This window comes from Chiloscyllium plagiosum, unplaced genomic scaffold (assembly GCF_037043375.1).
Source record: "Chiloscyllium plagiosum isolate Xiang-an unplaced genomic scaffold, Cpla_swu_hap1 HiC_scaffold_3, whole genome shotgun sequence".
Classification (NCBI taxonomy): domain Eukaryota; kingdom Metazoa; phylum Chordata; class Chondrichthyes; order Orectolobiformes; family Hemiscylliidae; genus Chiloscyllium; species Chiloscyllium plagiosum.
In genome coordinates this window covers 105,856,788-105,883,492 of record NW_028270141.1, presented here as the reverse complement: position 1 = coordinate 105,883,492, position 26,705 = coordinate 105,856,788, and the positions used below count along the sequence as shown (strand labels likewise).

Genomic DNA, 26,705 nt, shown 5'->3' with positions numbered 1-26,705 from the left:
CTAGTTAGGATGCTAAGTGCGCAATGTAATGGCTGAGTATGCTATTAGGTGGTAAGTGCATAGTTTGATAAATGGGTAGTGTGTACATGTGTGTTGTGTAGCAGGTTAACGGGGGGGGGTGAGCGATGTTTCGGTGGAGGTTGTCAGTTCCACAATTACCCAGCAGTTAGACTCGGCTGCCAAACATTTTCTGAAGATCTACGTTAGGACGAGAGTCCTGCCCAATCAAAGTTCAAACTTCGCGAGCCATGCCCGAGGTAGCACCGCAGTCAGAAGAGAGCCACAATGCGGAAGGAGCGCTCCGCTCTGGGTCCCGCCCCCACGCTGAGGCACGCGCACTGGGGGAGGGCTTGGGGGTGCGGATTAGAACGTGGCCCGGAGCGTTCTCGGAACGTCTGCGATTGTTTCCCGATCTGGGCCTCGTTCGATTGCGGCGGGTCAGCGGCACTGAGCCTGGGAGGTGGCAGCCCGGGGACTGAATCTCCTCCATCCACTGCATTCAGCTAACCAGGAAGATGGCTACCGGTAAGATAACATGTTCATGCACTCTCTTTACAAACGCATGTTTCCCTTTTTTTTGACTTAATAGTAAATTTGAGATTAACATGGACGGAAATATTTTGAGAGGCGAGACCTTGAAACCACCATGTAAACAAAGCTGGCGTGAGTTTGTAACTGACCGCATACCGTTATCCCTATCTACAGTTAACAGGGTTAACATGTTTTCTTTTACTTACGTATATATGCGGATTATTATCGAAAGCACAGGTGATGCACCGTCGAGAAGCTGGGATGCCACTTGACTGTTAGGGAGCTGGCTCAATTTTTCGCAGCCGATTTCCTAAATTGATTTGTTTAAAAGACCGGCATAGAAAGAAACTGAGTCCCCCCGCACTGGGGAAATAGTAAACACCGTATTGTTATTGTCTGCACATTAAACAGCAGCTAAGTGGCAGAGCTGTGAGTATTGCCCAGTCTTTAAACTGAGGTTTTAAAGATTCAGCTTGTGTGGGATAACAGCAAGTATGAGCATAAACCTTTAACATAATTACTACTTTGGCACTGAAATGGCATATATACCAGACTGAGTAATAATGGTGTATTTCCTTACTTGGGTTTTTCACAACCATCTTATATATAGTGCCATACCCACTTTTCATGAGGCTAGTTCGCATTATTTTCTGTCAGTTTCCAAAACCAACTCCTTCACTTGCTGAGCAGTGCCTTTTTAATGGGCTAAAATATCCTACACATTCCAATTGTTGTAGTCTATATCATTGTGCAATATCGAGAAACTTGGGCAAACTGCCATGTGTTGACCACTTTTAATTATTGAAAAACAGGGCAACTTTCAAGTCTGGAGAGATGGACGAAAGACTGATCACGGGTTTGACTTTTTTTTAAAAGAGGACAAAACTTCTGGGTGGTTCAGCTTTGAAAGTATGTTTGGGAGAGGGCCTTTTGAAGATGTATAATTTATGAAGAGAAATGGAGAGAGAATGGTTATGTGGAATGCGTAGATTGAAGGAGGGAAAATAAATGAACTGTTTGAAAACATGTGGATGCTGTAGGTATTACAATGAATTGATTTTTGGCTAATCTGTTTTCTGTCTTATTAGCTTTAGTAGTCCTAGGATATTTTTTTTCCCCATTCAGGTCTTTTTGAGACAGTGTTTCCTTTTCTTTATTTTTCAGAGAATGTCAGCGTATTGTTTAAAGTGTACTGCTTGTCAGTAATGACGCTTGTGGCAGCTACTTATACTGTAACATTACGGTACACAAGGACAGTCTTAACAAAGATGTATTTTGCAACCACTGCCGTTTGTATCACTGAAGTCATCAAACTAATTCTGAGTTTAGGTATGTTAATAAGGTAGGTGTAAAACACTTAGTGTTCACTTGAAACATGGATTTTATGACTGGCTAATGAATAAGAAGATCAGTTTTGTTTTTATTGCATATCACTTGTGTAAATTATTGCCTTATCTTTGTAAACATTTCACTAGACCAAGCCTGCTTTGCTGTGCAGAATGATTTTTAACAGTTCTTTTGACAAGGCCAGCATTTGTTGAGCAGCCATAAATCATCATTGGCTGAGTAGTGACAAAAAGTACTCCTAACTCTAGGTCAATCTTTATCCTGCACACATCAATTATTAGGGTATGACTGTAAACCAGTGTAACAGACTTATGCCATGCATGAAGATTTCACAAGCTGAATTTTTCTGGCACTGGTTAAGAGAAGAATGTCACCCAGTTATGGGTGCATCATGTTCTGTAGGATCTTTTATGTTCTCATGAACTAGTAGATCAAGCAAGCAGTTTATTACTGTCCGCAAATGCACCACTTATTCTTTACTACATTGGAGGGTTTGTCTAGTTTATACATTAATGAAGGTGAATGAGCTGTCAGAAAGTGGTGGAGGACAGGTACAATTAGAATATTTAAAAAGCATCTGGATGTGTAAATGAATAGGAAAGGTTTAGAAAGATATGGGCCAAGTGCAAATGGGACTAGAATAATTTAGGATATCTGGGCGGCAATCTGTGCTGTACATCTCTGACTGAGCACATCTGGAATGAAACAAGAGTCATGCCATGTGAACCCCATTTTTCTGTAGTGTATGTCTGTGACCATTAACCTATTGATTTTGAAAGTCACTTTATTTTCAGAATACAATGGATAATGTAACCTTCTGGTACAATACATTCTAGTTGTGTTCAAGGCCACAAGAACTACTTTAGCTAATCTATGTTATTGGGAGATGAATTGACCAGCAGGTGAATGTCCACTCTGAAAGTGAGTGTCAGGAGAGGGAGTTGTAAATATGTGTGGTAAATTGTAAATTCCATTAAAGAAAATGGAAAGAGAATGGTTTCCATGTGGAATGGCTAAAGTGAAGGAGAGAAAATCAATTAATTATATGAAAACCTGAGGATGCTGTAGTGTCACAATGAATAAACTGATTTTAACTGATCATTTTTCCCCTTTGTTTTCAGTCTTAGGATTTTCCAGTTTCTTCAGGTCTTTTTTGAGACATATTTTTATTTTTTTCAGAAAATGTCAGCTTATTGTTTAATATGTACTGCTTGTCAGTAATGGCATGTCTGGTTTCTGTTTTATACTGTTACTAATTCTTAACAGTGCCTGAGATTTTTGAGTTTATTGCTGTTTCTAGTCATGGGACAAAATACTAAAAGTGCTGCTGATTTCAGTGTGTGGGACGTTGGGCAGCTACCCCATGCATGGTCTCCTGGTTTAATTCATAATTCTCAGACAAGAAGTAAATAAAATCAGTCACGATTTTCAGTTTGGGTAACCACAGCAACCTGGGATTTTCACCCTCCTCAAATATAAATAGGAGGTCACCATCGCGGAAAACTTCACTGCATTGGGGATGGAGGTGGTCTCATGGCTTCTTCCCACAACAGGAAGAAGAGGATGCCTCTAGGCTGTTTTGAAGGTGGTATCTTTGCCTTCAGATTGCTACTTTTATTGATGTGGCTACCTTCTGAGCCGCCTCAGTTTATTGCAACCACCTCTGCCAACATTTGAATGCTGGGCCCAGGGGTCCCAAACAGTCAAGGTGTTTGAACTGAACAAGTATGGAGCGTTTTCTTCAGTGTCCTATAATGTGCAGATACCCGTTCCCTATGTGGGATGTGCTTTGAGACTGGCCACTGACAAAGGGAGGCAGGCGTACTGCAAATGCTGGAGATTAGAGTCAAGATGAGAATGGTGCTGGCAAAGCACAGCAGGTCAGACAGCATCTGAGGGGCAGGAAAATCGACGTTTCAGGCAATAACCCTTATTAGGAATGAGGCTGGGAGCCTCTGGGTGGGGAGATAAATGGGAGGGGATGGGGCTGGGAAGAAGGTAGCTGAGAGTGCATTAGGTGGATGGAGGTGGGAGTGAAGGTCATAGGGTGGAGTGGATAGAACATAGAAAAATACAGCGCAGTACAGGCCCTTTGGCCCTCGATGTTGCGCCGATCCAAGCCCACCTAACCTACACTAGCCCACTATCCTCCATATGCCTATCCAATGCCCGTTTAAATGCCCATAAAGAGGAAGAGTCCACCACTGCTACTGGCAGGGCATTCCATGAACTCTCAACTCGCTGAGTAAAGAATCTACCCCTAACATCTGTCCCATACCTACCACCCCTTAATTTAAAGCTATGCCCCCTCGTAATAGCTGACTCCATAACGTGGAAAAAGGTTCTCATGGTCAACCCTATCTAAACCCCTAATCATCTTGTACACCTCTATCAAGTCACCCCTAAATCTTCTTTTCTCCAATGAAAACAGCCCCAAGTGCCTCAGCCTTTCTTCATACGATCTTCCTACCATACCAGGCAACATCCTGGTAAACCTCCTCTGCACCCGTTCCAGTGCCTCCACATCCTTCCTATAGTATGGCGACCAAAACCGCACACAATACTCCAGATGCGGCCGCACCAGAGCCTTATACAACTGCAACATGACCTCAGGACTCCGGAACTCAATTCCTCTACCAATAAAAGCCAGTACGCCATATGCCTTCTTCACTGCACTATTTACCTGGGTGGCAACTTTCAGAGATCTGTGTATATGGACACCAAGATCCCTCTGTTCATCCACACTACCAAGTATCCGACCATTAGCCCAGTACCCCATCTTTTTGTTACTCTTACCAAAGTGAATCACCTCTGACTTACCTACCTTGAACTCCATTTGCCACCTTTCTGCCCAGCTCTGCAGTTTATCTATATCCCGCTGTAACTTGACACATCCTTCCTCACTGTCAACAAATCCACCGACCTTCGTATCATCCGCAAACTTGCTCACCCAACCTTCTAGCCCCTCCTCCAGGTCATTTATAAAAATGACAAACAGCAATGGTCCCAAAACAGATCCTTGCAGAACACCGCTAGTAACTGCACTCCAAGATGAACCTTTACCATCATCTACTACCCTCTGTCTTCTTTCAGCCAGCCAATTCCTAATTCCAACCTCCAACTCACCCTCAATGCCATACCTCCGTATTTTTTGCAGTGGCCTACCATGGGGAACCTTATCAAACGCCTTACTAAAATCCATATACACCACATCTACTGCTTTACCCTCGTCTACCTCCTTAGTCACCTTCTCAAAGAATTCAATAAGGTTTGTGAGGCACGACCTGCCCTTCACAAAACCATGCTGACTATCCTTGATCACATTATTCCTATCCAGATGTTCATAAATCCTATCCCTTACAATTCTCTCTAAGACTTTGCCCACAACAGAAGTGAGACTCACCGGCCTATAGTTACTAGGGTTATCCCTATTCCCCATCTTGAACAAGGGAACCACATTTGCTATCCTCCAGTCTTCTGGCACTATTCCTGTAGACAACGAGGACATAAAAATCAAGGCCAATGGCTCTGCAATCTCCTCCCTTGATTCCCAGAGAATCCTAGGATAAATGCCATCAGGCCCAGGGGACTTATCTATTTTCACCCTTTCCAGAATTTCCCAACACCTCTTCCCTACATACCTCAAAGCCGTCCATTCTAATTCATTGTGACTCGGTATTCACATTGGCAACAATGTCCTGTTCCTGAGTGAATACTGACGAAAAGTATTCATTCAGTGTCTCCCCAATCTCCTCAGCCTCCACATGCAACTTCCCACTACTATCCTTGACTGGACCTATTCCTACCCTAGTCTTTTATTCCTGACATACCTATACAAAGCCTTTGGGTTTTCCCTACTCCTACCAACTAAGGACTTTTCATGTCCCCTCCTTGCTGCTCTTAGCTCTCTCTTCAGATCCTTCCTGGCTACCTTACAACTCTCAATCGCCCCAATTGAACCTTCACGCCTCATCTTTACATAGGCCGCCCTCTTCCCTTTAACAAGGGATTCCAATTCTTTATTAAACCACGGCTCCCTCACACGACCCTTTCCTCCCTGCCTGGCAGATACATACTTATCAAGGAAACTCAATAGTTGCTCCTTGAACAAGCTCCACATATCAATTGTGCCCTTCCCTTGAAGCCTACTTTTCCAAACCACGCATCCTAAGTCGTGTCTCACCGCATCATAATTTCCTTGCCCCCAGCTATAACTCTTGCCCTGCAGTGCACACTTATCCCTCTCCATCACTAGAGTAAAAGTCACCGAATTGTGGTCACTGTCCCCAGAGTGCTCCCCTACCTCCAATTCTAACACCTGGCCTGGTTCGTTACCCAGAACCAAATCCAGTATGGCCTCATCTCTTGTTGGCCTGTCTACATATTGTGTCAGGAAACCCTCCTGCACACATTGGACAAACATCGACCCATCTAATGAACTCGAGCTATAGCTTTCCCAGTCAATATCTGGAAAGTTAAAGTCCCCCATAACAACCGCTCTATTACTTTCACTCTTCTCCTGAATCATCCTCGCAATCCTTTCTTCTACGTCTCTAGGACTAATAGGAGGCCTGTAGAAAACTCCTAACAGGGTGACCTCACCTTTCCTATTCCTAACCTCAGCCCAAACTACCTCAGATGGCGAGTCTTCATCCATCGTCCTTTCCACCACTGCAATACTATCTTTGACAAGCAATGCCACACCTTCCCCTCTTTTACCCCCACCTCTGACCCTACTAAAACACTTAAACCCTGGAACCTGCAACAGCCACAACATCGAAATCCCAGGTACCAACCCACGCTGCAAGTTCACCTACCTTATTTCGTATACTTCTTGCATTGAAGTATACACACTTCAAGCCACTTTCCTGTTTACAGGCACCCTCCTTTGAGATTGATGCCATGTTCCTAACCTCCCTACACTTAAGGTCCTGCACCCTAAAGCTACAGTCTAGGTTCTCATGCCCCTGCAGAGTTAGTTTAACCCCCCCCCCCCAAGAGCACTAGCAAACCTCCCCCCAAGGATACTGGTGCCCCTCAGGTTCAGGTGTAGACCATCCTGTTTATAGAGGTCCCACCTTCCCCAGAAAGAACCCCAGTTATCCAGATACCGGAATCCCTCCCACCTGCACCATCCCTGTAGCCACGCATTTAACTGTTCTCTCTCCCTATTCCTCGACTCTCTATCACGTGGCACCGGTAACAAACCAGAGACAACAACTCTGTTTGTTCTAACTCTGAGCTTCCAACCTAGCTCCCTAAAAGCCTGTCCAACATCCTCAGCCCCCTTCCTACCTATGTCGTTGGTGCCAATGTGGACCATGACTTCGGGCTGCTCCCCCTCCCCCTTAAGGACCCGGAAAACATGATCAGAGACATCACGTACCCTTGCACCTAGGAGGCAATATACCAAACGTGAGTCTCTCTCGCCCCCACAAAACCGCCTATCTGTGCCCCGAACTATCGAGTCCCCAATAACTATTGCTTTGCAGGTGGGAAAGTGATAGGTGGGAAGGAAACTCTACAGGTCATGAGGACAGTGCTGAGCTGGAAGTTTGGAACTGGGGTAAGGTAGAGGGAGGGGAACTGAGGAAACTGGTGAAGTTCACCAACTGGCGAGGTTGAAGGGTCCTGAGGCGGAAGAAGAAGCGTTCTTCCTCCAGACATCAGGTGGTGAGGGAGTGGCAGTGGAGGAGGCCCAGGACCTGCATGTCCTCAGCAGAGTGGGAGCAGGAGTTGAAATGTTTGGCCACGGGGTGGTGGGGCTGATTGGTGCAGGTGTCCTGGAGATGCTTTATGAACTTTTAGCTCCTCCTTTCCCTGGATGGGCGGTGACCTGTCAATCTGGATCTTTTTGCTCATTGATGATTTAACATGTGGCATTGCTTCTATTCTTTTCCTTCCTAAGGGACACTGGGAGTTTGAGTAAGACGCTGTCAACTTTGCAGGAGCATATACTAAGAAGTCCCAAAGAAATGCTGAAGCTCAGTGTTCCATCTCTAGTGTATGCTGTTCAGAACAATATGGCTTTTGTGGCACTTAGTAATTTGGATGCAGCAGTGTATCAGGTAATGACTATCTGGCTACATCAATCATTGAAGATATTCTCAAGCATTTGTTAACCAAGTGGGTTTCTTACATTTTTTGAAAAGTATTATATAATATTTGATGCATTGAAAAAATAAAAATTGTGAGGAGAAAGGACATCAAAATGGTGCTGAGTGTAAAGCTTCTGTGGTAAACTTCACTAACTACTCTACGATGGCATAACAATTCAGAGACACGCTTTTTGGAATTAAAGGCAGTGTGTGTTACAGTGCTGATTTTAAAAGGGATTTAACTGGAACAGATGCAGACCAATCTCAGCAAGAATGCAGTGGTTGACCACAACTTCCAGGAATACAGCTGCCAGGCCTGTTTCTACCTGGAAAACTTGCTGGAAGCTTAAGGATGTAAGATGAAAACTATGTCTAACTTTGTATTGCTGCCCGCCCAGACCACTTACTCTATCTTTCAGCGGTCACATTTGGTCAGTGGAAACTTGGCAAAACTACTAAGGTATGACCAGTACCTTTTTATAATAGCTTCTCTGGGGAGTCTGGTCCTAAGACCACGAACATGAAGTCCAGTTGTTCAAGTATTTTTCTGGTATGCAGCAAAAGGTGTACTGGAAGTGTTTGGGAGGGTGACGAACAAGGTTTTGCTACTACCTGTGAAACGATGACATTTGATTACTGGTGACAAGGACAGGAGGATGGGCAGGACATGAATTTGGCATTTGTGTCCATGTGGTCCCAGAGAAAAGGGCCACATGGACGCAAAAAAGCTCCCTCGTAGCCATGTACTTCAGTGCCACGTTTGGAATGGATTTGGTGTCTAATTGAATAATGGAATGGCTCCTGAATTTAGTTCTCAGATTTTTGGGAGGTGAGTGGGGAGCAGTTTTAAAAAAATATATACTTGGAGGTAACCATCATACAGAACTTCTGCTTGTATGCAAGATGAGTCAGACTAGTAAGTCCCCTTTGTTGTTTTGCTGGATTATCCTTGTGTTCTCATAGGGACTGGCTGTAGGTGCTGGTTCCTTTTGCCACTTTGCATTGGCTAGCTGTCAACTTGAAAGATGTGCAGAACCCAACTGGTATACCTTGAACCAGAGGCCTTGACAGTTTAACAATGCAAAACTTTTATTACCGTTTATAAGAATCTGCATTCAATGTAAAAGTTGATCACTTGATGATTTACAGTGTCACTCAACATGGTAATCACTGAAATAAATTTGGTGCCCTGTAGTTTTTTTAGCTGGGCCAATTGGAAAGAAAAGAGTAAACTTCTGTTTTATAAAAAATTATTTTTGCATTTTCTTTTTAAGGTGACGTATCAACTAAAGATCCCCAGTACAGCGTTGTGTACGGTCTTTATGCTGAACCGCTCACTCAGCAAGGTGCAGTGGGCGTCTGTGTTTATGCTGTGTGCTGGGGTATCACTAGTCCAGTGGAAGCCTGTAGAAACTACAAAGGTGCAGGTAAGTAATTGCAGATTGGGAGATGGTTTCAGTGAAGCATTGATGCTGGCATGGACTGTTTGGGCAAAATGACCTACTTCTTGGCTGTATTTTCCAAATTATTTAACCTCTTGTCAAAACAAAAATTTTCAGCCAGTTTAAAATCAATATGTGATATCACCACGCAAAACTGTGTTGTTTTGACACATGTTTATTGGCTTTTGTATGAAAGCTTGTAAGAAACCAGTGGAGTCAGTCAATTAACTGTGCCACAATAGTACTGATTTGCTTTTATGCACTTTCGTAATGTGTAAGATCTGCCCTTACCATTTTGAGTCAAATAAAGTTCAGCGACTTTTGCTGAAAATATGTGGATAAAATTGTGTGGTTGTAATTCACATGACAAATAGTCAAATGATTTGAGATACTTATGGAAAAAAGTGTCTACTTCTGGAAATCTATTTCAATGTAAATCACTCCTCTTGCAAGCAGTGGTGCTATGTTTGAAAAGTTTTCTTTCTCTTGCGCTGTCTTTGTCTGTCTCAACCGCATCCCTCCCCTAGCCAGACAGAAAATTTAGAGTTATTTTGAAAGCATCGTGCATTCATGGAAATCTTTAAAAAATGCTCTGGAGTGGGGGAGGGGCTAGTCACGCAATCTTAATTATCTAACTTTCCTCGGCTGGTTTAAAAAAATTGTCTCGGTAATCAAACTCCTATCTCCCGTTGTTGGTACAAGGTGCAAAAGCTGCACGTGCCAACTGTACAGAGAGGACGATCTGACCCCGAAATGGGCGCTCAATCTTGGTTTGAAAACAAATACCTGCAGGCAATCTGGTGTCACTGATGCAGCAGTTAGGAACACTGGAGACAAGTTAGCTGATGGAATCCCCAAAGTACAGACAGAGGGCCATTTCTCCCATCAAGGTTACACAAATGGGCGGCACGGTGGCACAGTGGTTAGCACTGATGCCTCACAGCACCAGAGACCCAGGTTCATTTCCCGCCTCAGGCGACTGACTGTGTGGAGTTTGCACATTCTCCCCGTGTCTGTGTGGGTTTCCTCTGAGTGCTTTGGTTTCCTCCCACAGTCCAAAAAGATGCAGGTTAGGTGAATTGGCCATGCTAAATTGTCTGTAGTGTTAGGTGCAGGGGTAAATGTAGGGGAATGGGTCTGGGTGGGTGCGCTTCGGCGGGTCAATGTGGACTTGTTGGGCCGAAGGGCCTGTTTCCACATTGTAAGTAATCTAATCTAATCAAAAAGCACTTTGAAGAGGATCTCACCCAGATGCACCCCTCCCCTCCCGTAATCTCGCTTGGGGATTTTACCGTGACACACCCACGTAACCTGCACATTGTGGGCAATATTTAGCACGGCCCATCCATCTAATCTGCACATCTTTTGGACTGTGGGAGGAAACCGGAGCTCCTGGAGGAAATCCCCACAGACACAAGGAGAATGTGAAACTCCACACAAAGTTTACCGAGGATAGAATCGAACCTGGGTCCCTGCTAACCACTATGCTCAGCTTACTTGAATCTTGCCTGATTGTGAACTTGCTGATGTGATGAAGGGTCAGGTCAATGTTCCCTGGAGGCTGTCAGGCCCTGCAGCAGCTGGGAAAAATCTGCACACGTTCCATCGTTGCCCACCCTGTGATTTCTGCTCTGGTTTAAATATGTTGCAGCAGAATATTAGAACGCCACATCGGAACAACTAAACTGAGAGGGAGCATTCGTAGAGCTGTTACTTGTTTTGTTGTAATGCAATGGTAAGCTGTACTGATTTGATTTAATAGTCTGCATCTGTGATTCTGCATGTTCACCTTCATTGATAACAATCACACAACATCAGGTTATAGTCCAGTAGGTTTATTTGGAAGTACTAGCTTTCAGAGCCCTGTTCCTTCATCAGGTAGCTGTGGAACTGGATCATGAGACACAGAATTTATAGCAAAAGATCACAGTGTCATGCAAGTGAAACGATATATTGAACAAACCCCGATTGCTGTTAAGTCTTTCATCTTTTACAGTAGATTGCAGGTTTTGGTTCATTAATATGTAAATCCCAGAATTACTTTTAAGTCACATTCTCGAGTTAACTTAAGGTTTTTTATATATAAAAAAAATCTCTCAGCTCAGATAAAGCATTAAAGTTATGAAGGTAGAATCTGCATTCCAATCTCGAGTCAGACTGGTTCTATTGCCATAGGAATTTATAAAATCTTACATTGCTTGCATTGACTGCCTGCAGATCGTATGCTTTTTGAGCAAAATAGGTGTCTGCAAATGCATATTCACCCTGTGGGTGTGTGTGCACACGCATGAGAGACAGCGAGAGAGAGTGTGATTGCGTATAAGCCTGTGAGTGGGTGTTTGTGTGTGAGTGGATGTGAGTGTATAGTGTAGTAGGGTACCCTGCAGTGTGACATGAATCCAAGGTCCCAGTTGAGGCTATCCTTATGGGTATGTAACTTGGCTATCAGCCTCTGTTTGCCCGCTCTGCGTTGTTGTGCACCCCGAAGTCTGCCTTGGAGGATGGTCACCCGAAGAACTGAGGCTGAAAGACCCTGACCACTGAAGTGTTCTCCGACTGGGAGGGGACATCCCTGTCTGGTGATTGTTGTGCGGTGTCCATTCATCCGTTGTTGTAGCAAATGCTTGGTCTTGCCAATGTTCCATGTCTCAGGGCATCCTTGCCTGCAACATTGACTGAATCACAGGCTGTGTCTCTCACGCTCTCCCCCGTCGCACCCTCGCGCGGGCTCCCTGCCCCCCCCCGCGCCCTCATTCTCTCTCCCCCCCCCCCCCCCCCCCCCCCCATCGTGCCGTCGCGTTCCCCCCCCCCTCCCGTCGTGGGTGCCCCCTCCCCCCATCGCGCCTGCGCGCTCCATCTCTTGAATTTGCAGGTACCTTCTATTTTGAATAAAAAGCATACAATCTGCAGGCAGTCAATCCATGTAACGTTTTATAAATTCCTACTCTGGAAATAGAGCCAGTCTGACTCCAGATTGTGAGTCAAATAGACTCTAACCTCACAACTTTAATGCATTATCTGAGCTGAAATGCCACTTTTTTTTATTTACAAAACCTTAAGTTATCTCGAGAATGTGCCTTAAAAGAAGTTCTGGGATTTACATATTAATGAACCGAAACCTGCAACCCATTCTAAAAAATGAAAGACTTAACAGCAATCTAGGTTTGTTCAATATATCACATGACACTGTCATTTTTTGCTATAAATTCTGTTTCTTATGACCCTGCTCCACACCTGATGAAGGAGCAGTGCTGCAAAAGCTAGTGCTTTTAAGTAAACCTGTTGGATTATAACTTGGCATTGTTCACCCCAATCCAACACCAGCATCTCCACACTATGACCTTCGTTGGTTCACAACAACAAAGCAAAATAAAGACTGAGAAGATAACTGATGTGAAGTTTTATTTGTACATTTTTTTGTTTTCCTTACTAATCAAAGTAATTTTGCAACTCTGATTTGATTCACAAAGTAGTCTTGTGTTATTCATGTGTAATAATGAGGTCATTCTTCACCTCCTGATTACTCTTATTGCAGATTGAACAGAATCCACTTTTGGGATTTGTTGCCATAGCCATTGCAGTGTTGTGTTCTGGATTTGCAGGTATGTAGATGTAACCTGATCAAGCTTTAAATGTCATCTCTTTCCCATTTAAGATAATCTCATGCCAGTATAGTTTCTTGGTTGAACATTTTTCATTGTTTTGTTCATTGGAGATCAAATTGCCTGTACTCATCATAATTCACAGAAATATAACCCCAAGTTATTTGTAATGTATCCTTGTGATTTAACCTTTGGAATTCAGCGATCAGTATAATGAACCTTATACTGCATTCCCACAAACTCCTGTGCACTCTCTCCATAGGGTATGCTGCTCAGATCTGAACCCACTGTTCTATTGGTGATCTAAAGAAGGCTTTGTATACTTATAGGAGGAAGTGTTATACTTATAGCATGACTTCTAACCTCTTGTATTCTACCCTCTGTTTAGAAGCCAGTATTACATTAGCTTTTTGGATGATTTTTGTACCTTCATGACATTGTGACGATCTATGCATGTCGACTCCTGGGTCTGTCTCCATCACCACAGTTTCTACTTTTTGTTTGGAAAGAATTTATTGCTCACTTTTTCAGTCCCCAGTGAATGACCTCTTTCTTACTGCAGTTGAAATCCACCAGCCACGGTTTTACCCATTCGGAAAAGAACATTAACTATTCCTATCTCCCAGAAACTGATTTATTGCACTTGCTATTTTTATGCCTACAGCCGTACTGCCATGAGAATGTTTGATCCTGGAAGCTATGGGTGGCACGATGGCTCAGTGGTTAGCAGTGCTGCCTCACAGCACCAGGGACCTGGGTTCGATTCCCACCTGTCTGTGTGGAGTTTGCACATTCTCCCCATGACACGTGACAAATAACATTTGTGCCGCACAAAGCCAAGTTATGACTATCGCCAATAAGAGGCAATCTACCCACCACCCCTTGACATTCAGTCATCCAATTCCAAAGGTTAATGATATCACGTGGAGTGAATTGAATTGGCTGAAGACTGATATCTGTAATGCTGAGGGCCACTGATGTAAGTGCTGGTCTCTTACATCCATGACGATGACGATATTTGTGGAATGCTCCTCTGAGTTGTTTAATTGTCCACCATCATTCACAACTGGGGTGTGGTAGGACTGCAGAGCTAGGATCTGATCCATTGATTGTGGGATCGGTTGTCTCAGTCTCTCAGTTGCTGCTTCTGGTTGGCATGCAAGTACTCAAATTATTTAGTAGTTTCACCAGATGGACACCTTGTTTTTAAGGTTTGCCTGATGCTGCTCCTGGCACGTCCTCCTGTATTCTCCATCTGCCACACAAATTCTAACATGAGCCACTAGTTTGTTACTGACCCTCATACATACTGTACAATTTTTTTTTTTGTCACTTGACTTTTGAAGAATACCTTGGCCAGGATTAGATTAAAACCACACAAAATAGGAACAGGAGTGGGCCATTTGACTCTCTAGCCTGCTCCACCATTCAATAGAATCATTGCTGATTTGACAATCCTCATGTTCACTTGCCAGTATTTTCCTTGCAACCCTCATTTCCCTGAATGATCAAGAATCTTACCTGTCTCAGCCTTAAATGCACAAAAGGATTCTGCCCCACAGCTCTTTGGTGTTCCAAAATCTCGACCTTTAGAGAAGAAATCTCCCCTCCTCACAATCTAAAATTGATGCTCCTTTATTCAGAGACTACGCCCTCTGGTCAGAGATGCTCCCAGGGGCAACATTCTCATGGCATTAACCCGAGAAGCCCCTTATGAATCTGATATGTTTCGATGGGATCACCCCATCATTCTCCTAAACTCCACTGAGTTGAGAATGGCGCTTCAGGAGTTCCATGTTTGCTGCTGAATATTCTTAACCCAGTTCCAAAGAAACACTCTGCATTGACGTAGTGCCCTGCAGAGCACAGCCTGGAATAGTGCGGTGAAATACTTTATATAGAGTCAGATGTACAGCACAGAAACAGACCCTTCGGTCCAACTCGTCCATGCTGACCAGATATGCCAACCCAATCTAGTCCCACCTGCCAGATACTCATAGGCAATGTTCTGATGTCTCCTTTCATCCATTTCCTCCGCAGAGTCTTTCATCATCCACAATAGATCCATAGCGGGGTCTGTGCAAAGTCAGGTTCTCCTCGTATATCCTCGCCTCATAAATGTTGCAATTGTACTAGCCTCCACCACTTCCTCTGGCAGCTCGTTCCATACACGCACCACCCCCTGCGTGAAAAAGTTGCCCCTTAGGTCTCTTTTATATCTTTCCCCTCTCACCCTAAACCTAAGTCCTCTAGTTCTGCACTCACCAACCCCAGGGAAAAGACTTTGTGTATTCATCCTATCCATGCCCCTCACGATTTTGTAAATTTCTATAAGGTCACCCCTCCGCCTCCGATGTTCCAGGGAAAACAGCCCTAGCCTATTCAACCTTTCCCCCTAACTCAAATCCTCCAACCCTGGCAATATCCTTGTAAATCTTTTCTGAATCCTTTCAAGTTTCGCAACAGCTTTCTGATAGGAAGGTGACCGGAATTGCATGCAATATTCCAACAATGGCCTAACCAATATCCTCTACCACCGCAACATGACCTCCCAACTCCTGTACTCAATACTCTGACCAATAAAGGAAAGCATACCAAATGCCGCCTTTCACTATCCTATCTACCTGCGACTCCACTTTCAAGGAGCTATGAACCTGCACTCCAAGGTCTCTTTGTTCAGCAATACTCCCTAGGACCTTACCATTAAGTGTATAAGTCCTGCTAAGATTTGTTTTCCCAAAATGCAGCACCTCTCATTTATCTGAATTAAACTCCATCTGCCACTTCTCAGCCCATTGGCCCATCTGATCAAGATCCCGTTGTAATCTGAGGTAACCTTCTTCGCTGTCCACTACACCTCCAATCTTGGTGTCATCTGCAAACTTACTAACTGTACCTCTTATGCTCACATCCAAATCATTTATATAAATGACAAAAAGTAGAGGACCCAGCACCGATCCTTGTGGCACTCCACTGGTCACAGGCCTCCAGTCTGAAAAAGAACCCTCCACCACCACCAAAGTCTTCTACTTTGAGTCAGTTCTGTATCCAAATGGCTAGTTCCCCCTGTATTCCGTGAGATCTAACCTTGCTAACCAGTCCCCAACGGGGAACCTTGTCGAACGCCTTACTGAAGTCCATATCGATCACATGTACTGTTCTGCACTCATCAATCCTCTTTGTTACTTCTTCCAAAAATCTTAATTAAGTTTGTGAGACATGATTTTCCACGCACAAAGCCATGTTGACTATCCCTAATCAGTGTCCAAATACATGCACATCCTGTCCCTCAGGATTCCCTCCAACAATGTGCCCACCACTGACGTCTGGCTCACTGGTCTATAGTTCCCTGGCTTGTCCTTACCATCTTTCTTAAATAGTGGCACCACGTTAGCCAACCTCTAGTCTTCCGGCACCTCACCTGTGACTATCGATGATACAAATATCTCAGCGAGACGTCCAGCAATTGCTTCCTGCAGAGTTCTAGGATACACCTGGTCAGGTCCTGGGGATTTATCCATTTATACGCGTTTCAAGACATCCAGTACTTCCTCCTTTGTAATATGGACATTTTTCAAGATGTCACCATCTATTTCCCTACATTCCATATCTTCCATGTCCTTTTCCACAGTATTTACTGATGCAAAATACTCGTTTAGTATCTCCCCCCCCATCTCCTGCGGCTCCACATAAAGGCCGTCTTGCTGATCTTTGAGGGGCCCTATTCTTTCCTAGTTACTCTTTTGTCCTGAATGTATTTGTAAAAACCCTTTTGATTTTTCTTAACTCTATTTGCCAAAGCTATCTCATGTCCCCTTTTTACCCTCCTGATTTCCCTCTTAAGTATACTCCTACTGCCTTTATACTCTAAGACTCACTCGACCTCTGCTGTCTATACCTGACATACGGTTCCTTTTTCTTAACCAAAACCTCGACTTCTTTGTTCATCCAGCATTCCCTATACCTACCAGCCTTTCCTTTCACCCTAACAGGAATATACTTTCTCTGGACTCTCGTCATCATATTTCTGAAGGCTTCCCATTTACCAGCCGTCCCTTTACCTGCGAACATCTGCGCCCAATCAGCTTTTGAAAGTTCTTGCCTAATACCATCAAAATTAGCCTTCCTCCAATTTAGAACTTCAACTTTTAGATCTGGTCTATCCTTTTCCATCACTATTTTAAATCTAATAGCATTATGGTCTCTGGCCCCAAAGTGCTTCCCCACTGACACCTCAGTCACCTGCCCTGCCTTATTTCCCAAGAGTAGGTCTGGTTTTGCACCTTCTCGAGTAGGTACATCCACACACTTAATCAGAAAATTTTGTTGTACGCACTTAGCAAGTTCCTCTCCATCTAAACCCTTAACACTATGGCAGTCCTAATCTATGTTTGGAAAGTTAAAACCCCCTACCATAACCACTCTATTCTTACAGATAACTGAGATCTCCTTACAAATTTGTTTCTCAGTGTCCCTCTGACTATTAGGGGGTCTATAGTACAATCCCAGTAAGGTGATCATCCCTTTCTTATTTCTCAGTTCCACCCAAATAACTTCCCTGGATGTATTTCCCAGAATATCCTCCCTCGGTGCAGTTGTAATACTATCCCTTATCAAAAACACCCCTCCCTCACCTCTCTTGCCTCCCTTTTCTTTCCTTCCTGTAGCATTTGTATCCTAGAATATTAAGCTGCCAGTCCTGCCCATCCCTGAGCCATGTTTCTGTAATTGCTCTGATATCCCAGTCCCTTGTTCCTAACCATGCCCTGAGTTCATCTGCCTTCCCTGTTAGGCCCCTTGCGTTGTAATAAATGCAGTTTAATTTATCAGTCCTACCTTGTTCTATGCTTTGTCCCTGCCTGCCTTGACTGTTTGACTCGTCTTTGTTCTCAACTGTACCAGTCTCAGATTGAAATCTTTCCTCACTATCTCCCTGGGTCCCACCCACCCCATCTTACTAGTTTAAATCCTCCCGAGCAGCTCTCGCAAATCTCTCTACCAGTATATTAGTCCCCTTCCAATTTAGGTGCAATCCGTCCTTCTTGTACAGGTCACTTCTACCCCAAAAGAGCTTCCAATGATTCAAAAATGTGAATCCTTCTCCCATACACCAGCTCCTCAGCCATGTATTAATCTGCTCTATCCTCCTATTCCTGCCCTCACTAGCTCGTAGCACCGGGAGTAATCCAGCTATTACCACTCTCGAGGTCCTTTTTTTTTTAAATTCCTGCCTAACTCTCTCTAATCTCCCTTCAGAATCAAAACCTTTTCCCTTGCTAAGTCGTTGGTTCCAATGTGGACAATGACCTCCTGCTGGCCCCGCTTTCCCCTTGTGAACATTCTGCACCCTCTGAGACATCCTCGATCCTGGCACCAGGGAAGCAACACACCATTCTGATTTTCGCTGCTGACCACAGAAACGTCTGTCTATACCTCGGACAAGAGAGTCCCCTAACACAAACCCCTGACCACAGAAACGTCTGTCTGTACTACACTGGAAATGTAAAAATAGCTGTGGAATAGGCATTGGAAGTCTTCCAAAAGTTTGATTTTTGTCAGGTATGATAAACTGCTAAAAGCAGTGAATGGCATTCCACTTTGTGCATGTTAAGCCCTACATTCAATAAGATCAGATTACAGCTTTTTCACACTGGTTATTAGATTAGATTAGCTTAGATTACTTACAGTGTGGAAATAGGCCCTTCGGCCCAACAAGCCCACACTGACCCGCCGAAGCGTAACCCACCCAGACCCATTCTCCTACATTTACCCCTTCACCTAACACTACGGGCAATTTAGCATGGCCAATTCACCTAACCTGCACATTTTTTGGGGGATTGTGGGAGGAAATCGGAGCACCCCGAGGAAATCCACGCAGACACAGGGAGAATGTGCAAACTCCATACAGTCAGTCGCCTGAGGTGGGAATTGAACCCGGGTCTCTGGCGCTGTGAGGCAGCAGTGCTAACCACTGCGCCACCGTGCTGCCCCCAGGATATGGCAGGCCTACTGCTCTTAGGCTGGAGTTCAAGGTGAATTCCACTTCAGTCCAGTGTAAGTGGAGAAAGTGTGGTGAAGAGTGGTTAGGATTCTACATCAGATCTGATTTTATTAGTATTTAGTGAGAGTCGAACATTTAACTTGTGCTTTTGATGTCGTTCATCTGATATGTTTCATTTTTCTCGCATGTAGGTGTTTACTTTGAGAAGGTGCTGAAAAGTTCTGAAACATCTCTGTGGGTGAGGAACATACAGATGTATATCTCTGGCATTGTGGTCACTGCATTTGGAGTTTTTGTGAATGATGGTGCCCAAGTGATGGAGAAGGGCTTTTTCTTTGGGTACACCCACTGGGTCTGGTTTGTTGTATGTGAGTACCGTTATCTTTCTAGTGAAATTTTATTTTCACGTTATAACAATTCAAAATAATGCAGAATGAAGTCAGGAATCTCCCTTCCTCAAATGGAAAGATTGTAAGTGATGTGAAAGAACATTTGGTGCTCAGATATGATTCAGATGGCAATGTGAGTAGATAAGCAAACAAAAGGACTAATCTTCCATTTTGTGAGATGCAAAATCTTCTTTTTGATGGAATTCCAGTGTGTCTTGGGTGGGATTGGTGTTCTGTCCACTCCAATCCAAGTTCAGTTTCCAGCTTAATAATTTGGATGGTGAGGTCTGCTTGGAATTCCTGGTTCAGGGAGGCTTCCCTGAGCTGGCTTGGGAAATTTTTGCAGCAGGAGCTTCTGCAGACTTGGCCTGGTACAATGTACTAAATGCCTTCAAACAATGTTTCCCAAACTGTTTCCTAGGGTGACCCCTTATTTTTAATGTCTTCTGGTTTGTGTGTCCCCACAGTGGATATTTGGGTTGTGTGGTTTGTTGATGGTTTAAATGGGCTTGGTTTTGTTTGCTGAGTAAGGTTTCCCTGTAGAGTCTTGAAGATCTAGCTCCTTTTAACTCAGCAGGTGTTCCTCTCACTGAGACCAGTTTTCACACCTACCTTCATTCTAGTTTGTATTGACTATGAACAACACTGCAACAACACACCAGCTTACTTCAACAGTCTGCTTCACTCCTGGGCCATCCCACACCAGTTAGAACTAGAGCAGCTAAACTGTTGGATGAATATCTCCTGCCAGGTTCTGCTCCCTCCAAGCACATTAGTTGCCTATGCATTGTTGCTGTGTTGTCATTGGGCAAAAGTGCTGGCTCTTATGGGAGTACGATCAGCACAAGGAATTGCAGGTCCAAGGAGAAAGCTTCCTGACTACAGTCACGTTAAAAAACCTTGTCAGTGTTTCTCACATTGAGTTTGATAAAAATAAATGGAGACTCTAACAATTTGCTATCTTGTCCAGTTAACTACCTATGCAGTGATCACTTTGCTTTCATCTCCACAGTATTAGCAAGTCTTGGAGGTCTGTACACCTCAGTTGTTGTGAAGTACACAGACAACATTATGAAGGGATTCTCAGCTGCTGCAGCAATTGTAATTTCCACAGTTGCTTCCATGTTGTTGTTTGGCTTGCAGATAAGTAAGTATTACCTTTCCTAACACCGGGCTCTCGCTGTCTAAATGACACGTGCCATGTTGGTGTAGTGACACATTTTGCGCCTCGAGCAAATAGGGTTTGTTTAGATGAGCTGAGATCCTGTGAACATTGGGGTTATTTTGGTGAAAACAAGGGCTGAATCAGTCCTGTATTATTACCACATTCATATGTTTGAACATCTGGTTTAATCTGCATTTTTGGTCCGAGTGACTTCTTTGCAGCTAGAGATCACAATACACAATCGTTTGGATGAATGCCTCTGAGGGTATGCTACTTTCTGAAGACTGCACCAATATTCAGTGCTTCAGAAAGTCTTCCAATGTATATCAAAGTCCTCTTCAACTTTCCAGCAACAAATTAACAATTGAAGATTATATAACATCTTTAAGTAACACTCCAGGTCCTCACCTACTTGGGAGGAAGCAAAGGATACCAGCGAGGGTTCAGAAAAGCTTTACCAGGATGTTGCCAGGAATGAAGGATTTGAGATGTATGGAGAGGCCTGATAGGCTGGGACTTCTTTCACTGGAGCGTAGGAGGTTTAGGAGTTTATAAAATCATGATGGGTGTAGATAAGATGTGTTTTCCCTCGGTTTGGGAATTTCAAGACTAGGGAGCATATTTGTAATGTGAGAGCAGTAAGACTTTAAAGTAACGAGGGGCAACGTTTTTACAAAGTGGTCCCTGTGTGGAATGAACTTCCAGAGGAAGTGGTGGATTTGAGTACAGTTACATTGTTTAAAAAAACATTGGGTTAAGTGCATGAATAAGAAATGTTTGGAAGGATATGGGCCAAGTGCAGGCTATAGTTTAGTTTGGGATTATGGTTGGCATAGATTGGTTGGACCGAAGAGTTTGTTTCCGTGCTGTAATTTTCTTAAAAACTGCAAATGTGATCGATGTCCTATGTGCAAAACAGCATAGCTGAAGAATAGTGCATTTGAGAATTTTTGTCATGTTGTGGAATGTTTTAACAAATTTTAAACAAATAATTTTCTCATGTTAGTGAAGTACTGTTTATTTTATTTGTTTCATTTCAGCTCCCACCTTTGTATCTGGAGCCATTCTCGTCTGTATTGCAATATACTATTATGGTTTACCAAAGCAAAATACAATGACAATTCAACAGACTGTAACAGAGAAGTCCAAACTGCCACTGGAAGATGTGTGATCATAAACACTTCATTAAGAAATGGCAAAACGTGAAGAGTTTAAAAAAAAACCTTATCTGCATCCTCTCCCAGCTTTTACAAGGGATGTGGATATTTTCTAAAACAAAAATCTCCATTGGTCATTGATTCATGAATCCTTTTTTTGCACTTTAGTGCCAACAAGGTGAAGATCTGTTATGCATTGTGACAATCCAACGAACACAGCTAAGTTATTTAACAAGTTTATAAAGAAGCCGTTTTTAAACATCTACTTCCGGAAGGTGCTGGTAATATGCAGTCATGTTTCAAACAGTCACAGAATTCTTTGGTAGACTTTTCTTTCCCATGGCCTTTTTTAAACGCAAACTTTTAAAAGTCAGTGCTTTGCAGCTGCCATGTTTGTTATACTTTTTAGTTACTGGGTTACTCAGTGTTGGTCTCCCTAGTTGGTATCAGAAGCAATCGTTCCCTTGCAAATCCTGATTCTACTCTATTTTTTTTCTCTTATTGCTACTGTTAGATTAATTTTCAGTAGTTGCCTCTGAAAGCAGGGCAGTCTACTTGTAAATCCATCATGTGATTTGGCTGGAATATGTGCAAAGACGTTTTTTCCAAAATTGCTGTTTACATTGCTACTTGTGTTTGGCATGAGCAAGATTAATTTTTAAATTGCATTCTTGTTATCATTCATCAACATTGACATTATACAGGAACTAGATTTGAGACAAAATGACTGACTGGTTTGATCTGATCTCTTAAACTTGTCTGCATGCAGTTGCAGGATAATCTAGAAGATTGTATTTGGTGTTACAGATCAGGGAGGTAGTGTGTATTCTGAAATCCCTTTTCGTACCATTGACTAAGCCAAAGTGATTGCCAAGATGTTTTATTAATCACATCAAACATGAGCCTGTTATCATCAAACTTGGTGTCCTGTATTTACTACTGCAATCGCCCATGGAGAATTTAGCTGTAAGACTTCCCCCACTATTTGGAAAGTAAAAGAGCACATCCAAAATCTCACTTCACCCACCAAGACAATAATTTTGGGATTTTCTTGCTTTTCTGTTGCTAGTTCCTCCAGATTATCGAACGTTTCTGAACTCTTTGTTTCTTTTAAATCTCTGTAACCTTCAATAATGATCTACTTATGTGATGAGAAGTGTTGTTTTTGTTGCTAAAATAATCCATAAAATAAATCCTTAAGTTTATTCTTAACCATGAAGTAATGCTGATGCAAGAAAAGGAACTGTAGTGACAATTATGTACTCATTGCTTTTCTGATCTGAAGTTAAGGAATATGAAAATGACTTTTTTATAAAGTGTTAGCCCTCTGCAAACAAAAAAGCAACTATTGAATTGGACCCTTTTAGACTAGGTACCTGGCTGTCAGAGAACTGATGCAGGTAAAAGTTAAACATTTATATATCCCTCCAAATGAGGCACGTATTCTATCTGAAGAAGGAAACAAAAATTCCAACTTGGTAAATAGTTGGGGGGATAATAAAGACATTCATAACAAGTCTGGTACTTAAAACCTTGTGTAGTTGGTATTTTGAGATGTTATCAAATCACTTTTTTTTTGCAAATCCTTAAGATAAAGGAAACACTTATTTAATAGGCTTCACAACATGAAACAATGTAATCCTGTTCTCATTAACTGATGTGAGAACAAGGGGAGAGACAGCAATTGTAGGTTTTTTTTCTGGACAATGGATATGGTGAAGAGGAAGGAGGTTTTTTTTGAAATGGTGATAATGACCTGGCACTATCTGCTCCTTAGGGAGGTGGGAGTGAAGACAATGAATAATTTTGAAATGAAATTTGTTGCACAGTTGAGGGAAATAAAGATGGAACGTTACAGGGATAAAAACTATTAGATTGGTCTGCAGAGTTGATGGATTTAGGTCAACTTAGTCTGTCCTGTACTAACTTTTTTATGCATCTTTAGTGTGACCCTGTGAAGGCTGCTCACTGTTTTTCCACCGAATAAGACTGAGACAAATTTGAGCAGGGCTCCTGTAAATTTTGTAGTGTAATTTGACCAGGGTTAGCATGGAATTAGTATTTCTACTTACATTGCACTTTGCTGCTAAAGTCTGGATTGACATTTATAACTGCACATTTACCTTTTCTTTTTGTGCAGGTAATAGAGGCAGTGCAGAGTTAACTTTGTCACCTGTAATTGACAAAAGGATATGACAGACTTATGTCCCAAGTGAATAATGTGTTGCTACAAAGCGTGAAAATCTCTAGATGTTACCAGAATTTGCTTGGCATAGTGAATTGAAGGCTGATATACATTTTGCAAGCAATGTGCGATAATTTTGTTTCTTTCCTCATTTCTGGTTGAGAACAATGCCTGAATGCATGCTAGGGATGCAATGGGGCAATGCCTAAACATTCACTCATTCCATAGCATGCATTAATGATTGTTGTTTAAATACAATGTTTTATTCCTTTTTTCAAACACCAAAATGTTCAGACTGCATTTGAACTTTGTGACAGGTGGTTCGAGTAGGAAATCTGCCCTGTAGTGAGTTGCAGAATGTGTGGTGCATTTGCCCTTCAACAGTTGTGTACTCTTATTACACTACCACTTAAACTTACTGGGAAAAAAAACCAAGAACTGCAAATGCTGGAAATCAGAAACAAAAACAGAAATTGTTCGAAAAACGGAATCTGGCAGTATTAATGGACAGAAAACGGAGTTAATATTTCAGGTCCAGCAACCCTCCTTCAGAACAGCAATTTTGTCTTTTTGTAACCATTTAAAATACTTTTTTCATAAATTTAATAACCTGAAGTTATATTGGCACTTCTCTGCAAAAACAAGTTCCAGTTTTAATGCATCTGCTATTCTCAGTTTTTCTCCCTTACCTTGGGCAAAATAATGTAGTAACCACTCAAACAAGCATTGTCACTTATTTGACTAGTGGTCTTTAGTTGCTCTAGTCGTGTTTGTTTTTCCCGCCGATTACTAAAGATTGCTATAATCGGGTACAAAATAGTACATTCTTTGTTCAAAACTCAAGATAATTCCTGGTCATATTATCATAATTTAACCGTTCATTAATGGTTGCGTCTTCTGTGGTAATGGCTATTTACAAACAATCTTTTTAAAGTGTTTGCTCACAGTAAATGTGAACTGCTGAGAGATCCTGGAAGAAAATGACATGATAATCTCAATTTGAAGTCTGTGAAATGTTAGTATCTATATATAGATGTCAATGAAGTATAACTGAATTTCTAGTGTTTTATCATTATCATTCCAAGGAATTTTCCAATTCTTTTAGTCTGAGACCGTTTGTTTTGAATCAAGCAATGAATGTAGCAGTGTCTCCCTCCCTAATTTCAGTTCTGCCTCGTCTTAATTTTCTATAACTGATCTTTTTAAATGTTCTTGAATGTAGCAGTACATTTATTAATTAATTTATGGAACATTTGCTAATTTATGTTTTAGTGCCTTCAACATGAGTTACTGCAAACTTAGCTGATGAAAGTTCCTAGTGTTAACGTACATATTTGCAGTTTTGGTGTGGGTGCAAATATTTGTAGAAAGTGTGGTCTGTAAATGCTGTATGCGGAATTGAGCCTATTTAAAACAATCCACTACAGAGTTGACTTTTTTTTTCCTGAATGTAGATTATCTAGCAGAGTCTTGGAGCCTCTGTAAGTACAGACTTGTGCAGTGCTCAGAGTTTTGCTGGTCATTATTGGGTGGTATTTTAATATTTTAAATGTGCATCAAAAATGAATTGGTATTGAGATTTTTTTTGTACGAAAACCTTTTGGTGTCAAAGTCACAAGCTACTGGGAAGGATACATCATATTTCAACGTCCAAATTTGTTTTTGTTTTTTTTCATGGTGGGAATTTTTTTATTAGCAAAGCTATTTGCCTTACAGCTGTAATGAAGTTGTCAAGAAGTGCAAACAACCAAATTTGCAACATGTATCCTTTCCACATTCATAGGTTATGTTTTATAGTCCAATTTCATGGATTGATTTGTCTATTTATTTGGAAAAGCAGTCCGTGGCACTTGATGTATTTTCTAGAATATTATTGATTTAATTAAATCTTACTTTTTTCTTAAATTTATTATTGCATTGTGACTGTTGAGAAATCTTTTGTATTAATCAGATTATTTGAATCACTGCAAACCATATGGTGCAGGGACACAGCAGGCAGATTCCAATTCCAGAAATACTGGTTACTCTCTCTCTCATCCTTTTTTCTTGTTTGAAAAGCTGTTTGAGGCTAATTGTGACACCCTTCATCCTTTTCTGTTTCTTTGGGGGAAGAGGTTCTCGGTGTAAACGTCTCTCCCATATTGGTTCCTGTGTCGCTGCTTTCTTCTAGTGAATCAACCAACCAGTTGTCTGAGGATATTCTGTGGTCACAATGATAAATGCAAAATTTTATATGGGTGTGATTGTTAACCTGGTCAATTGGGCGGCACGGTGGCACTGCTGCCTCAAAGCGCCAGAGACCCAGGTTCAATTCCCGCCTCAGGCGACTGTGTGGAGTTTGCACGTTCTCCCCGTGTCTGCATGGATTTCCTCCCACAGTCCAAAGATGTGCAGGTCAGGTGATTTGGCCATACTAAATTGCCCGTGGCGTTGGGTAAGGGGTAAATGTAGGGGTATGGGTGGGTTGTGCTTCGGTGGGTTAGTGTGACTTGTTAGGCTGAAGGGCTTGTTTCCACACTGTAATGTAATCTAATTGTCTGTTCCATGGCTGGGACCTTTTGTAAATATTAAGTTTTCTTATTCCTAAACCAAACGAAACTCATGCTGCTAATGTATCTGCACCTACGTTCTTTCTGGATGGTTTGTTGTCACCTTTGACTGTTTCTATATTTATATGTAAAAACTTCTGTCTTGCAAGTCCCTTGAGCCGCACGGCCATCAGTCAGTGGCCGTCATCAGGGGACGTTGCTGCATCAGGGAGTTGCTGAAGTTGATTTCAGGGAATTGG

The 26,705-nt window shown here is 42.4% G+C and overlaps 1 protein-coding gene and 1 long non-coding RNA gene across 2 annotated transcripts in view; one reads left to right on the top strand and one right to left on the bottom strand.

The window, feature by feature from the left end:
* The window catches only part of LOC122548369 (uncharacterized), an 84,682-nt gene extending 83,727 nt beyond the window's left edge, over positions 1–955 (bottom strand). The window contains exon 1 of the long non-coding RNA XR_015754226.1: positions 738–955. This is a non-coding gene — a long non-coding RNA (uncharacterized LOC122548369). The remainder of the gene's footprint in view (positions 1–737) is intronic.
* slc35a1 (solute carrier family 35 member A1) lies at positions 369–25,826 on the top strand. The gene is made up of 8 exons (XM_043686927.2): positions 369–525; positions 1,696–1,873; positions 7,787–7,946; positions 9,251–9,403; positions 12,954–13,020; positions 19,213–19,389; positions 20,423–20,557; positions 21,616–25,826. The coding sequence occupies exons 1-8, from the start codon at positions 516–518 to the stop codon at positions 21,744–21,746; spliced, it is 1,011 nt and encodes a 336-aa protein (XP_043542862.1). The 5' UTR covers positions 369–515; the 3' UTR covers positions 21,747–25,826.
* Positions 25,827–26,705: the final 879 nt, after the last annotated feature.

Excerpts from the sequence above, each read along its gene's own strand:
- slc35a1 (XM_043686927.2), top strand. Across the intron at positions 1,874-7,786 it reads AGTTTAGGTATGTTAATAAG|GGACACTGGGAGTTTGAGTA; the intron begins GTAGGTGTAAAA and ends TTCCTTCCTAAG. Across the intron at positions 13,021-19,212 it reads GTTGTGTTCTGGATTTGCAG|GTGTTTACTTTGAGAAGGTG; the intron begins GTATGTAGATGT and ends TCTCGCATGTAG.